General features: G+C 58.1%; 2 protein-coding genes across 2 annotated transcripts; one reads left to right on the plus strand and one right to left on the minus strand.

Annotated features, from left to right (window-relative positions):
* Window positions 1-3,416: 3,416 nt before the first annotated feature.
* On the plus strand, window positions 3,417-5,661 carry VTJ83DRAFT_3498 (uncharacterized protein; the record flags this gene model as incomplete). The annotated part of the gene is made up of 3 exons (XM_071009882.1): window positions 3,417-3,599; window positions 3,658-3,813; window positions 3,877-5,661. The coding sequence occupies 3 exons, from the start codon at window positions 3,417-3,419 to the stop codon at window positions 5,659-5,661; spliced, it is 2,124 nt and encodes a 707-aa protein (XP_070867376.1).
* A 1,106-nt stretch (window positions 5,662-6,767) lies between these two features.
* VTJ83DRAFT_3499 (uncharacterized protein) lies at window positions 6,768-10,127 on the minus strand (the record flags this gene model as incomplete). Its single annotated transcript, XM_071009883.1, has 7 exons — window positions 6,768-7,401; window positions 7,457-7,760; window positions 7,816-9,208; window positions 9,270-9,440; window positions 9,515-9,682; window positions 9,745-9,887; window positions 10,058-10,127. 7 exons carry the CDS (start codon window positions 10,125-10,127, stop codon window positions 6,768-6,770), a joined length of 2,883 nt encoding a protein of 960 aa, XP_070867377.1.
* Between the last annotated feature and the right edge of the window lie 1,032 nt (window positions 10,128-11,159).

The following is an 11,159-nucleotide window of genomic DNA, read 5'->3' on the forward strand; positions in this document are numbered from 1 at the left end:
AAGCCGCAGCCCCCGCATGCCCGCAATCTGGAGGCCTGGGCTTGATGGTATCGAAACCTGATGTTATCCATATTGGGGTCTTTGCCGTCTTGAGAAGGTGTGGCCGGCAGCTAATATGGATGGCCTGTCACAGATGCGGCCAGGTGAAGACTGAACGAGTGGCGCACGTCTTTGTGCCACCGTCGCTGCCATGCCGCCGCGACCGAACTCCATCGTCGGCGGTGGGCTGGGCGCGATGAACTATGTATGTCCAGGCCTGCCCGTGCTCGTCGACGGCCGTTTGTGCACGCTACCCATATCCCTGTCTATCCATCTGGGGAGGATAATGGTGATTGCGCGGATACACCGTGCCATTCTCTTGCGGATTCCAAGTTGGATCTCTTGCAGACCGCCGCACCGCCATGGCGCCGGAACATGGGTTCGAAGCACTGCGGACATGCACTACTAACTACTGTGTATATGTACGGGGCTCCTCCGGGTTGCCGTGCTGACCGAACCGGGGAAGCTGACGGCAGCGGCAGCCCTGCATAAGTTTCTTGGTATCCAGCTGCAGGACGCAGACACACCCACACCCACACACACACACACAAGCTTGATAGAAATTATTTATGACGAGTTGTTGCTCAGGCCTGCAGGACCTGCATGAAACGCATAGCTGCTGCGTCAAGCGTTGCAGGCCTGCCAACGGCCGTCGCGCATCGAAAGCGCTCCGATGCGGGATGCGGAATGGCTGACCTTCGGCACAGAGGGCGGCGTGTTCGTTTGAGGCGAACCAAACCATAGCTTTTCACCGCAATCCTGCAAAGCGCTGATTCAAGTAATTATCAAAAGTCGGTTTCTTGTGCGAGCTGGATGCCGAAGGTCCCGTTCGCTCATGCGTTGGTCCGGACTTTGCTCCGTCTTGCCCCCCGTCCTGCCTCGCTGTGGCTGATGGCAGGGAGAACCTTGAGCACCAGTGCCGCTGCGGGCGCTTCGTCGGCTTTGAAGGCTGCATAGGCTGTAGCGCCGACGCCGGAGGTTTGAATGGTAGCTCTGCTCTTGTCGTTGTGTTACCCACCACGGGATGGCACGGGCTTCTCTGGAACGGAGTGACGCTAGTTGAGGCGCGCACGAGTCTGCGGTCAGCGCTGTAATACATACTGCGTACATACGACGTGAGCTCTCCAGCGCCGTGCATCCCGTCCTGAATGAATTTGCCTCTCTGGCGGTCGACCGGCTTGGCCTGGGAGAGCCGTCTTTGGTTTAGCTCGAAACCTCCCATGTCGCTGGCGTCGCTTGGCCACGACGCCCACCAATCAGTCAACAACGAATGCGCCTGAGGTCTGTGCTCCATGCAGGACAGGCCACATGGCTGTGGGCCAGGGGAATTTCCAGGTCGTCGACGGGCCTGTTTGCGCGGGTCGCAGCGCGGCGGCCGGACAGAAACATGGACGGCCGCTTGCAGCGCACAGAACGCCTGCTCTGCCCCTGTGGTGGTTGGCGTTTTGCGCTGCCGCAAACCCGACGTTGGGCTGGGTTTTGCTTCTTCTGGTGGCCGTGTATTCCAGGCACATATCGTCTCGCAAGCGAAGGACGGAGGATGACCCCTTTTTCACGGATCGCAAGGAGCAATGATGCCATGACCGTTGCAGTGCTGCAATGCCACTGCTTGCGTGTGAGTGGGGGGCTCGCTTCTGCATCTGTCGTCCAGATCCCCTTTTTTTTTCTTCAGAGTCAGGTCCAGTCCGCTGTGGAGTGGGGTGCGTTCCGAGGCCGCCGCGGGCGGGCGGGTCGCAAGAACAAGCAGGGTTCGGGTTGCATGCAACGGTCAGCGTGCATCCTTCAATTATCGCGGGTCTGGGCGCCCGGAGGAACGAGGCCAGCCACTGCCCTCCTCCCGTCCAGCTATCCTCGATGGCGTGGCTGAAAGCCGGTGTAATGGGAGGTGAATTGCTGAAGCAACAAGCCTTTAGGGAGTTTGTACAGCCTCAAGAAGCGGTGCGTGGAATTCGTATCCGCTTTTGCCCTGCTGCCCCTCCCGTCACACATGGCCCTCCGTGGTACACTACACAGTATAGTACGTACGTCCACCGTGTGGCCGCCAAACGCACCCAAGGAGTCTTGGCCCAAAGGGGTTTAGCGGAGGCTCCATTCCCATCGTCTTCCACCTGGAGCAGCAACCCCGGGCCGTCACCAAGAGCCCCACCGGCACAAAGAGCGATCAACACGCCCCAAGCCGGGAAGGGCGGAACTGGGCTTCCTCATCAGGCTCGCTCCCAGATCCAGAAGCGGACAGAAGCAATGTTTGACAGGTTTGGCCCTGGTCTCCCTGAGCGGCTTTCAATGGTGGCATGCCTTTCGTTGTCGTATTGCGCCGCCGGCTCGATGCGGTCCGTGCTAGGATCGCGGGAAGCTCCATGGCCGGCTGAACCTTGGCGTGCCACATACTGTACTGCGTAGTTATCGCCGAACATCCCCTCGGAGTTTTCTCTCCTTTCAAGATGTTCATGTTGCCGTCTTGTAAAATGCACACCGAAAAAAGAAGACGGGAATCCCCCGTGTCGCCCGGGGGAACCGAGACACAACGGACACATTGACGACTTGCTTCAGGGGGGGTCCCTCCTGTTCCTGAGCTCATGGCAAAGGGCAAAGTAACAAGGACCTGAAGCAGGTGGGCGCCCGGTGGAGAGATCGCGGTCCGACGTGGATGAAGGGATGTTGTGCTTGGAACTTCTGTCTGGCGGGGAATCCCTCAACCAAGCGTCGATCAGCTCTGGACGAACGAAGGAAGAAATGGAAGTGTTTGGAGTCCCCACCAGCGGCTCCACCTCGCAGTCGCTACACGCTCCCTCTGTGGTTGGTCTGGGTGGACCGCTGGGTACGTATCGCGTTCAGCAACCCGCACCCCTGCCCCGATTCTCCAGCAACCCTCACCGTTTGGGAAAGGGCGTCTTGCTGGCCGCAGCTGCCCCGGTCCACATGCTCTCCAGCCTTATTAATCTCGCTCCACGCCTTCCGTCGATGTTCTGCTAGGCCGGTTTTGGCTCACTGATCGTCGTTGTTTTGTTTGGGAGAAGATCTCCTCTTGTTTCCGCTCTTCAATCTTCCCTTTTCTCCGGCCCTGTGTTTTCTGGTTGGTCTTCAAGGCTTGTTTGCGACGGTTCTGGCCCGGAAGCTGTGGCCTCTCTGGCTGTGTATCAACGACGACGTCGTTTGGACCTCCTTCGGTTTCCGACTCCGACTCCGACTCCCTTGGGTGTGGTTATTATATCAGCAATTGATCCCGAATCTCTTTGCGTCCCCCCCCTCCCCCCCCTATTTTTCTTCGACCCCACAACTCCCGGAACGAGGCCGAGGCCAAACGACAGCGACGACAAGAAAGCCTCTCAACGCCTCTTTCGGACGACGATTCCCGCCTTCGATATGCATTCCCCTTAATGGCTACTTACTTCGAGTCTCATCACCGACCTGCCCCTCTCACTGGGCTTTCGCCGCGTCCCGCCGCCATGGCTTTCGACAGGAGAGGCAGCCTGCCGACAACGATGCCGCAGCAGTCCATGGAGGGGTATCTCAGCCTGCCTCCGGACCGGGGGGCCATCATCACCAGAGCCACCTGGAAGGTGCGGATGGCGCGCTGCTTTGCATGGGCTTGGGTAGAGGGCTGACAGGTTGTGATAGACGCGGTTCGTGGTTGTCGGCGGCGCAATGAGAGAGTACCCCCCGCTACCTCCGCCCCCTCCGACCCCTGCGAGCCGGACGCCATCAAATCGCGTATCGGCTCCCCTCACGAGGGTGAACTCGGAAGGCCTGTTTCTTTCCATCTACAAGACCAGGGTGAGTATGCCTAGTGGTGTAGACCGCGTCACGCCAGCGACACGTCCTGACCTGGCGCTACAGAGTGATACGGAGCCTCTTGTGCAGTATCCGATCAGCCTGATTGCCGACTGCCAGGTCCAAATGATGTCCTACCGCAAGCAGGGCCCCGTGCTCCCCACCATGGTCGTCAATGTCTTGCCAGATCCCCAGCTGGAGAAGGCGCGAAAGCGTCGCTCAAGCAGAACTGCTGGGTTGGCCAGCGCCAAGGACAACGGGCCGATCACGCTCCTATTCCGCCCTGCCGACGAGCACCCGACCCTGAACGACTGGGCCCGCTTCATTCAGTCACTCATTCAGCCGCTCATCCCGGATAGAACACCAATGAGCCCGCTGACGCCAATGTCGCCCATCTTCACCGATCCGTTTTCGCAGCGGCCGAGGGAATTCGTCGAGCTTCCCCCGCGGCCTGGGAGCGGGAACGGGTCACGAACAGGCTTTTCCATGAAGAGTTCGACGCAGACTTACTCGAGTCGCGAACGGCCCCTGACGTTTTCCGACTCCCCCAGCCTGCGCTCAAAGCGGAGCGATCTTTCATCACAAACGAGTATGCACCAGCCACAACCGGCCGCATTCCACCACCCTTTCTCGGGTGTGGTCCCTGCGGACCTCCCATCCCCGGCAACGACCATCGCGGACTACCATAGCGAGCTTATCGAAGGTTGGACGTCAGCACAGGGCAGGTCATCGGCGCTCAGTTCTCCGGTCCGCGGTCGTGAAAATAGCGTCGGCTCGCAGACACAGGTGCAGTTTCTGAATGCTTCAGACTCCGCATCGGGGGCGTCGCAGGCTCCTCGTGAGACCATTCTGGATAGGGCTTTCCAGCTCCGCTGCATCCCCGGTGCCGAGAATGAGATTCCGGGAGAAGATAAGCTGAGCTCGTTGGCGCGGTTCGATGCCTTGATGAAGGAGATGGATGAAAAGAGGAGGCAGCGCGAGGCGGAGGAGGCGAAGGCCAACGCGGAATCAACAGCGGCCGCCAACAGCAAGGCAATGAGCACGAGCTCCGATCCGAAGAGCGCCTTTGACAGTGACTCGGAAGCAGATTCAGATGACACGGATTCGGACGACGACAGCGATAACTTCGCTACTGACGCAGACCTCGATGGAGCGTTTTCGACGTCAACGCAGAGAGCCTTTGATTACATGAATGGAAAATACGAGCGTGTCCCTCGAACTCCGGCTTCTCCCCAGGTCCAAACCCCGAGGGCACCCCCTACCTATAACCACGAGGCATTCATGGCTCTGTCGAGCAATGCATACTCCTCCCAATCTCGCCCTCAGACAGGCTATTCCAAGAGCCGCAGCAGACCGGCCATGTCTCAGCGGACGCACAGCCAACCCCACCTCGCGACGATGATGGCTGGATCGTCGGTAAACGCCGTCAGCACCCCAGCTGACACCGAACCCACGGGTTTCAGCTTCACCCCCGGCTCGCCTTCAGTTGTTCACCACCACCACCACCACCACCGCCACGCTTCGATCGAAAAACGCCAGTCAACCTCGAGCAGCGAACGTCTTAGCTTCAGCGAGTTCACCCGCCGCCTGAGCGGCGCCAGCAGTTTGTTGGGAATACAGAGCAACAACACCAACAACAACGCCGGTGGCGTGGCCAGCAGCCGTGTCAGCCATGGTGACATGGACCTGTTGCAAAACGCCCCGCAGTCACCCCCGCCACATCTGCACCATCTCCATCCTAGGGCTGGACCCCAGACGCCAAGGTCGCCGCCGCCGGTGAGTGAGCGGGAGAGGTGTGTTTGGCGTGGAAGCGTGGGGGTTTTCGGCGGTGGTGATGGGGGTTTCATCTAAAACATCATGAACACTGGATAGGACGCAGCGTCCCGTTCGCATCACGCCTTCATATCTTCGGCATTCACATTTCATCTGCCAAATGTTGCTTTTCAGTCTATGATGTTGGATGGGCACGACTGGCGTTATTTGTCTTAGAACACTTTTTTCTCTTCATTTTTCATCCTTTTTTTCATCCATGTCAGAAGAGACGCATCCATGGAACCGGAGCATCTGGCGTTTATTTGTCTGTAATCTGCATACTTTTCTCTATTTCTATTTTTGGAGGGCACGGCTTTCGGTGGTTGGGACACCATCATCATCAGCACCACACATCACACTGGGGAATCGGGAGGAGGAGCACGAGATACAGGACAGGTATCGGGACATGTTGTATCTGCATGTCGTCTACTTTAATGTACACAAGTCTGTTTTTAGCAACTATTCACTTTGATTGGTTCCGCACGGGCAACCGCTGGGCCCGCGCAGCATACTGGGTAGCAAGAAATGAGGACGTGAGATAGTTCTTGGAATGGAATGAACGGAACCCTGCCTGTAACGTTCATGGGCTGATTGCAATCCGTGAGAACAGGATGGACCCTCGCTACCCGAGACGCCAGCTTGAGTGTGGGTGCTTTTCCAGGGTGGATCAAGAACTTGTCGACGCTTTCATAGCGGCACCACAACAAGATCCCTGTTCCATATTCCACCTCTCGATTCCCCTCGCTTACTATTCACTCTCACAATCCACCGGCGAGAGCGATACTCATGCCTCATTCCCAGAACGTCCGTGTTCCAAATCCTTGAGACATTGGGTAGCCACACTGCAGCCAGCCCCCAACTCCCAGCTCCAAACACTCATCGTCATCATCATAATCATCATCATTCCAACGTTGGCAAGGAGACGTTGTGTCTTACGCTGATGTCCTTTCCCGTTCTTTCCTATCCCCCCCCCAAAACAAGCACATCCATGACTGTGACCCCGTCTTCGCCTTCTTCCTCCTCGGGTGCCCTCCGGCTTTCCCTCTACCCCCCACGACCCATTCATTTACCAGGGTATGGTTTCTAACCCCAACCCAGATGATCAAGGGGCACCCCCCTTGCGCATTCCTTGTCCTTCGACTCCTCTACGCCAAGTAAGGCGCCAACGCAGCCTTCGCCTCGGGCGTCAGCCTCTCCTCCACAAACTTGGCAACCAACCCGCCGTGGCGCGCGTTCGCCTCCTTCATGTACTGCCCGACCCACTTATCGACTTCCAAGATCTCCGGGAAATCGTCACGGGCGCCACGCTTGCACGTGTTGAGCGGCGTGAAGCCGATGCCAAATCCAATGTCATCCACATCCGCCTCGTTGACCACCTCATCGCCGAACCCGGCCGCCACACGTGGTGGGTTCTTGAGCAGATCCAGCAGGTTGTTGCAGGTGAAGCCCCAGCCCTTCTGGTAACGTTCGGCGAACGACTTGGACTCGCACAGGGTTTTGGTGTACGATATGACACCCAGTTTACGGTCGACGGGGCGGGCGAACTGGGCCGTGGTCGGCAGGATGATGGTAAGGTAAAAGGGGGTGAAGACGTTTTGTTGGATGCTCTCGGCGTGGCTGATGAAGTAGTCGGCGCCCATCTTGCCCGGCTCCCCGGCCCGGGCGGAGACGAGGTGGTAGAGGCGGGTGACGCGAGACTTAAACGAGTCGGTGGGGTTCTGCTGCAGCTTGGTGAAGAGCAGCGTGACAATGGTGCCAAAGTACTCCTGCAAAACGTCCCTGGGAGGCCTGTTAGGGCAAGCAAGAAAAAAAAAAGGATTAGGGGGCCACTTACCCAGAGAAGGTGCCGACGATGGCCTCGAGAACATCCAAGGCGCTCTGGTCCGTCTTCTTGCCAGCCAGGAGACGCTGGAAGATAGCAAGGAAAGGCTCCAGCTTCTTGGTGCCCCGGATTTCATCGGCAGCCTTGGGGATGATGGCAGCGATGAACCTTGCGAGAGCAGGAACGTTGCCGCGCGTCTCCCAAGGGCCGGGCGCCAAGACGGCCTCGATCAAGGTCTTGAAGTCGCCGGGAACCTGGTTCGACGGGTTCAGCTCAAGGAGGAGAGAGAAGATCTGGAAGACGAAGGGGACGAATTCTACAAGCCCAATGGTTAGACGCAGAATGATCCCGCGAGAAGGAGGCCAACTTACCAGACACATCCTCGTTAAGGATGGCAGCAAACGGAGTCCACAGCCTGGCCAGCATGTCCAGCTTGGGCGAGTTGCTGCAGAACCGGACGAGGGCGCCGATGGCCTCGAAGTGGTAGTAGTAGAAGCGCGGGTTGCTGGGGTTCTCCTTGATGACGTTGGTGATGCTGATCAGATGGTTCAGAACGCTCTCGGCGCCGCAGTCGAGAATGCCGTCCTTCATGACGATCAAAACCCTCATGATGCAGCGCATGAGGAACTCATTCTCCTGGAGCTTGGCGGCCGACGTGTCCTTCTCGATGAGGGCGAACAAGTGCTCAAGGAGATCCTTGGCGAAGGGTTGGATGTCGGAGCGCGGGAACAGGTGCTGACCGTTGGCGTCCGTCAGGAACAGGACGCGCTCGACGGCGATGGCCGCGTACGTGTAGACAACATAGTTGGGCGAGGCCAGGTTGCGGATCAAGGGCTGCATAACCGTGACCCACTGCTCCTTGCTGAGCTGGCTGCGGAAGGTGTACAGATACTTGATGGCGTCGACCTTGGAGATGGGGGCGCTGTTCTCCGCGAGAAGGTCGGCGGCGACGTTGTGCTCAAAGAACTCGACGACGTTGACGTAGCTGTTGACCGTCTTGACGCCGTGAGCGGCCGTGACGGCGCCTTTTGCGGCAATGGCAATGAAGAGGTAGACGGCCGTGTCCTTGGCCTTCCAGTCCGACTTGCCAGCCTCGAGGTAGTGGTTGATGTAGCGGAACACGACCTGGGACACGAGCGCCTCGAAGTGGTCGAGGAGCTTCCGCAGGAAGTCGGTCGAGGCTCGCCTCCGCGAGTCCGTGTCGGATCCCTCGAGGTCGCGGCGGATAAACTCGATGGGCTCGTCCTCGAACATTTCGATGTCGGATTCCCGAAGCGCCACGTTGGGGAGGATCACCTTCTCGACGATGGTGCTCAAGATCTCCTCCTTGTTGAAGATCTCGGCGTGCTGACGCGACGATGCGACGGCCGTTAGGAACTGGAGGGCCTTGCTCGTGAGGTTGTCGTAGCGCTTCTCCGGGCCGACGCTCGACAGCACGTTCCAGACATTGTTGGTGAACTCCTGGACGTAACGGCCAAAATCTTCATCGTACTTGTTGGTGAAGAGCTGCAGCACGTCGCAAATGTCGGACTTGAGGGTCTCGAGTTGCGTGGCCTCGTCCTCCTCGCCATCAAAGATGGGGTTCGTGTACGTGACGTATTTGTGGAGGAGCACCGTGATGGCTTGCAGGTTCGATTCGATGATGGGCGGGATGTCCTGGCAGCAGAGATCGTACAGGATGCGGACGAGCAGGCTCATGGTGTCGAGCCATCCCTTGAGCGGCCCCTCGTTGGTCTTGTTGGCTTCGATCTGCTGATCGGCAATCTGGAACGTCTTTGTTAGCGCTTGCGCAAAGACGGGAAGACGCACAAGGCCGGAATCTTACGCTCAGGAGCTGGATGAATGGCGCGCCAAAGGTGTCAACGACATGCAGAATCTCGCGGTTGAGGTCGTTGGAGGGAAAGAGGGGCCTCCAGCGAACGAAGATGGAGTGGGCCACTTCCAAGACGCCATTGGTGACCTTGTAGTCTGTGTTGGATAGCCGCTTGACGAGATCCTGGGGCAGAGGTCAGCAAGGCGTTGGGCGTTTGCCAAGGACCGGCATCGCGAAGGACCACGGCTGGCACGCACCGCTGTCAGGGTATCCCAACGCTCCCAAAAGTCCGAATCGGCAATGATGCTGATGGCTTCGCCGAGTTGGGTTTGTATTGAGGGAGGGGACGAGATCATGAGGCCGACGAGTTCCTGCTTGATGGTCTGGACCTCCTGCTCGGGAAGCTTGTATTTGCCTTCTTCGTCCTGCTCGGGGCATCAGCATCTCGGGGTGTTGTTGTCTTTGTGTGCGATCCAACGGCACGCACCACATAGTTATGGCGAATGAAGTTCTTGAAGGCGAGGGCGGCGGAAAGGCGGGTCTTGAGAGGCTGGGCAGCGGTGCTGACGATGCTGAGGAGCAGCAGAGAGTAGTTGGGCTTCTTGGCCTCCTCCTTGAGGGCGTTTTCGGCTGCGAGGCGAGACGCGTTAGCTTAGACCATCCCAACTCTCTTCTCGGACGCGTTCGCATTGAAGGGTGATCCAGGGAAATCTGAGAGGCAAGGCGGGAGGGCAGGGTCGAGATGGCGCCAAAGGATCAAGGGGTCCGCACCGCAAACATCAACACAAGACGGCACATACCTTTTCGATGGTGCTGCGGATCCAGCGTTGCGTTGAGCAACTGTGCAATATGATCCAGTCCTGCAGCCATGGCGGGCGTGTTTCTTCTTGGGCGATCGACGTTGTGGATGGCAAGACCGAAGAGTCTCGGGAGGGAGGGTGAAATGTGAAATCTGATGAAGTCGAAGCAAGAAAACAAAACACCAGAAACGGCAGGGCGGTTGCCGAGCTAGGAGGGGAGCTCCCGGGGCATTTCTTGCGACTTTCTGGAACCAAACGGAGCACAGGCTTATCGATAAACAGTGCTGAAGGTGGGGTTCGTGGGTCATTTCCGTTCTTAGGCAGGGAGGGAAAAAAGAGTGGGCTTCGAAACCTTGGCAATTTTTCGATCAGCTGGCTACAGGGGATCTGATCTCCATCATTCCACTTTTTCCACAATCGTCCTTCCATTTTGAACGGCTATGGGTACCAAGTCCGCTCTGCAGCGGTGGAGAGTCTGCATGAGCCTCACCACCTACAAGTAAAGACCTCGTCCGTGCAGAGGAGCAACTCCATCACAGCCGCTAAGCTCATAGCTGGGCGGGCTCTTGTAAAGCCGAATCTCATTTTTCCCTATTTTGGATCCCAGCATGCGTCTCTAAATCCCATCAGGCCGCACGATTTTCGGGATCCCAGCAGGCCTCATTCACGCCCATTGACTTCCGGCTTTTTATCCCTCCCTCCGCTTGAAACCCGGGGTGCCAACTGAACTCACCCGTATCACCCCACCGCCCTCACCACCTGACCTAGGTAGCTTAGCATCTGGCGACGGGACTTCGGCATCCAACGGCCGCAGCCTACAGTCAGTGCCCAGAGCCAGAGCTCGCCAATGACGGCCTGCGCCCTGACGGATCCCGGGCCAAGACCAACCTTCCGTCCTCTTTGCGGCTCCGACCTCTGACTGGACCGTCCAGCAACTGTTCAAACCTTTTTCTTTTTCCCTATTTTTTTTTCTCGGGTTACACAGAACGCCGTCTTTGCGTCGTCCTCGTGTATCCGACAGCAGACCCGGTTGGGCCCTCCGACCGGACCTGGCGCTTGTCGACAGCAGAGACGAACGTTCGACCGTGGCTCCGTCCTCCGT

The sequence above is a fragment of the Remersonia thermophila genome, chromosome 3 (genome assembly GCF_042764415.1).
Source record: "Remersonia thermophila strain ATCC 22073 chromosome 3, whole genome shotgun sequence".
Taxonomy (NCBI): Eukaryota; Fungi; Ascomycota; class Sordariomycetes; order Sordariales; family Chaetomiaceae; genus Remersonia; species Remersonia thermophila.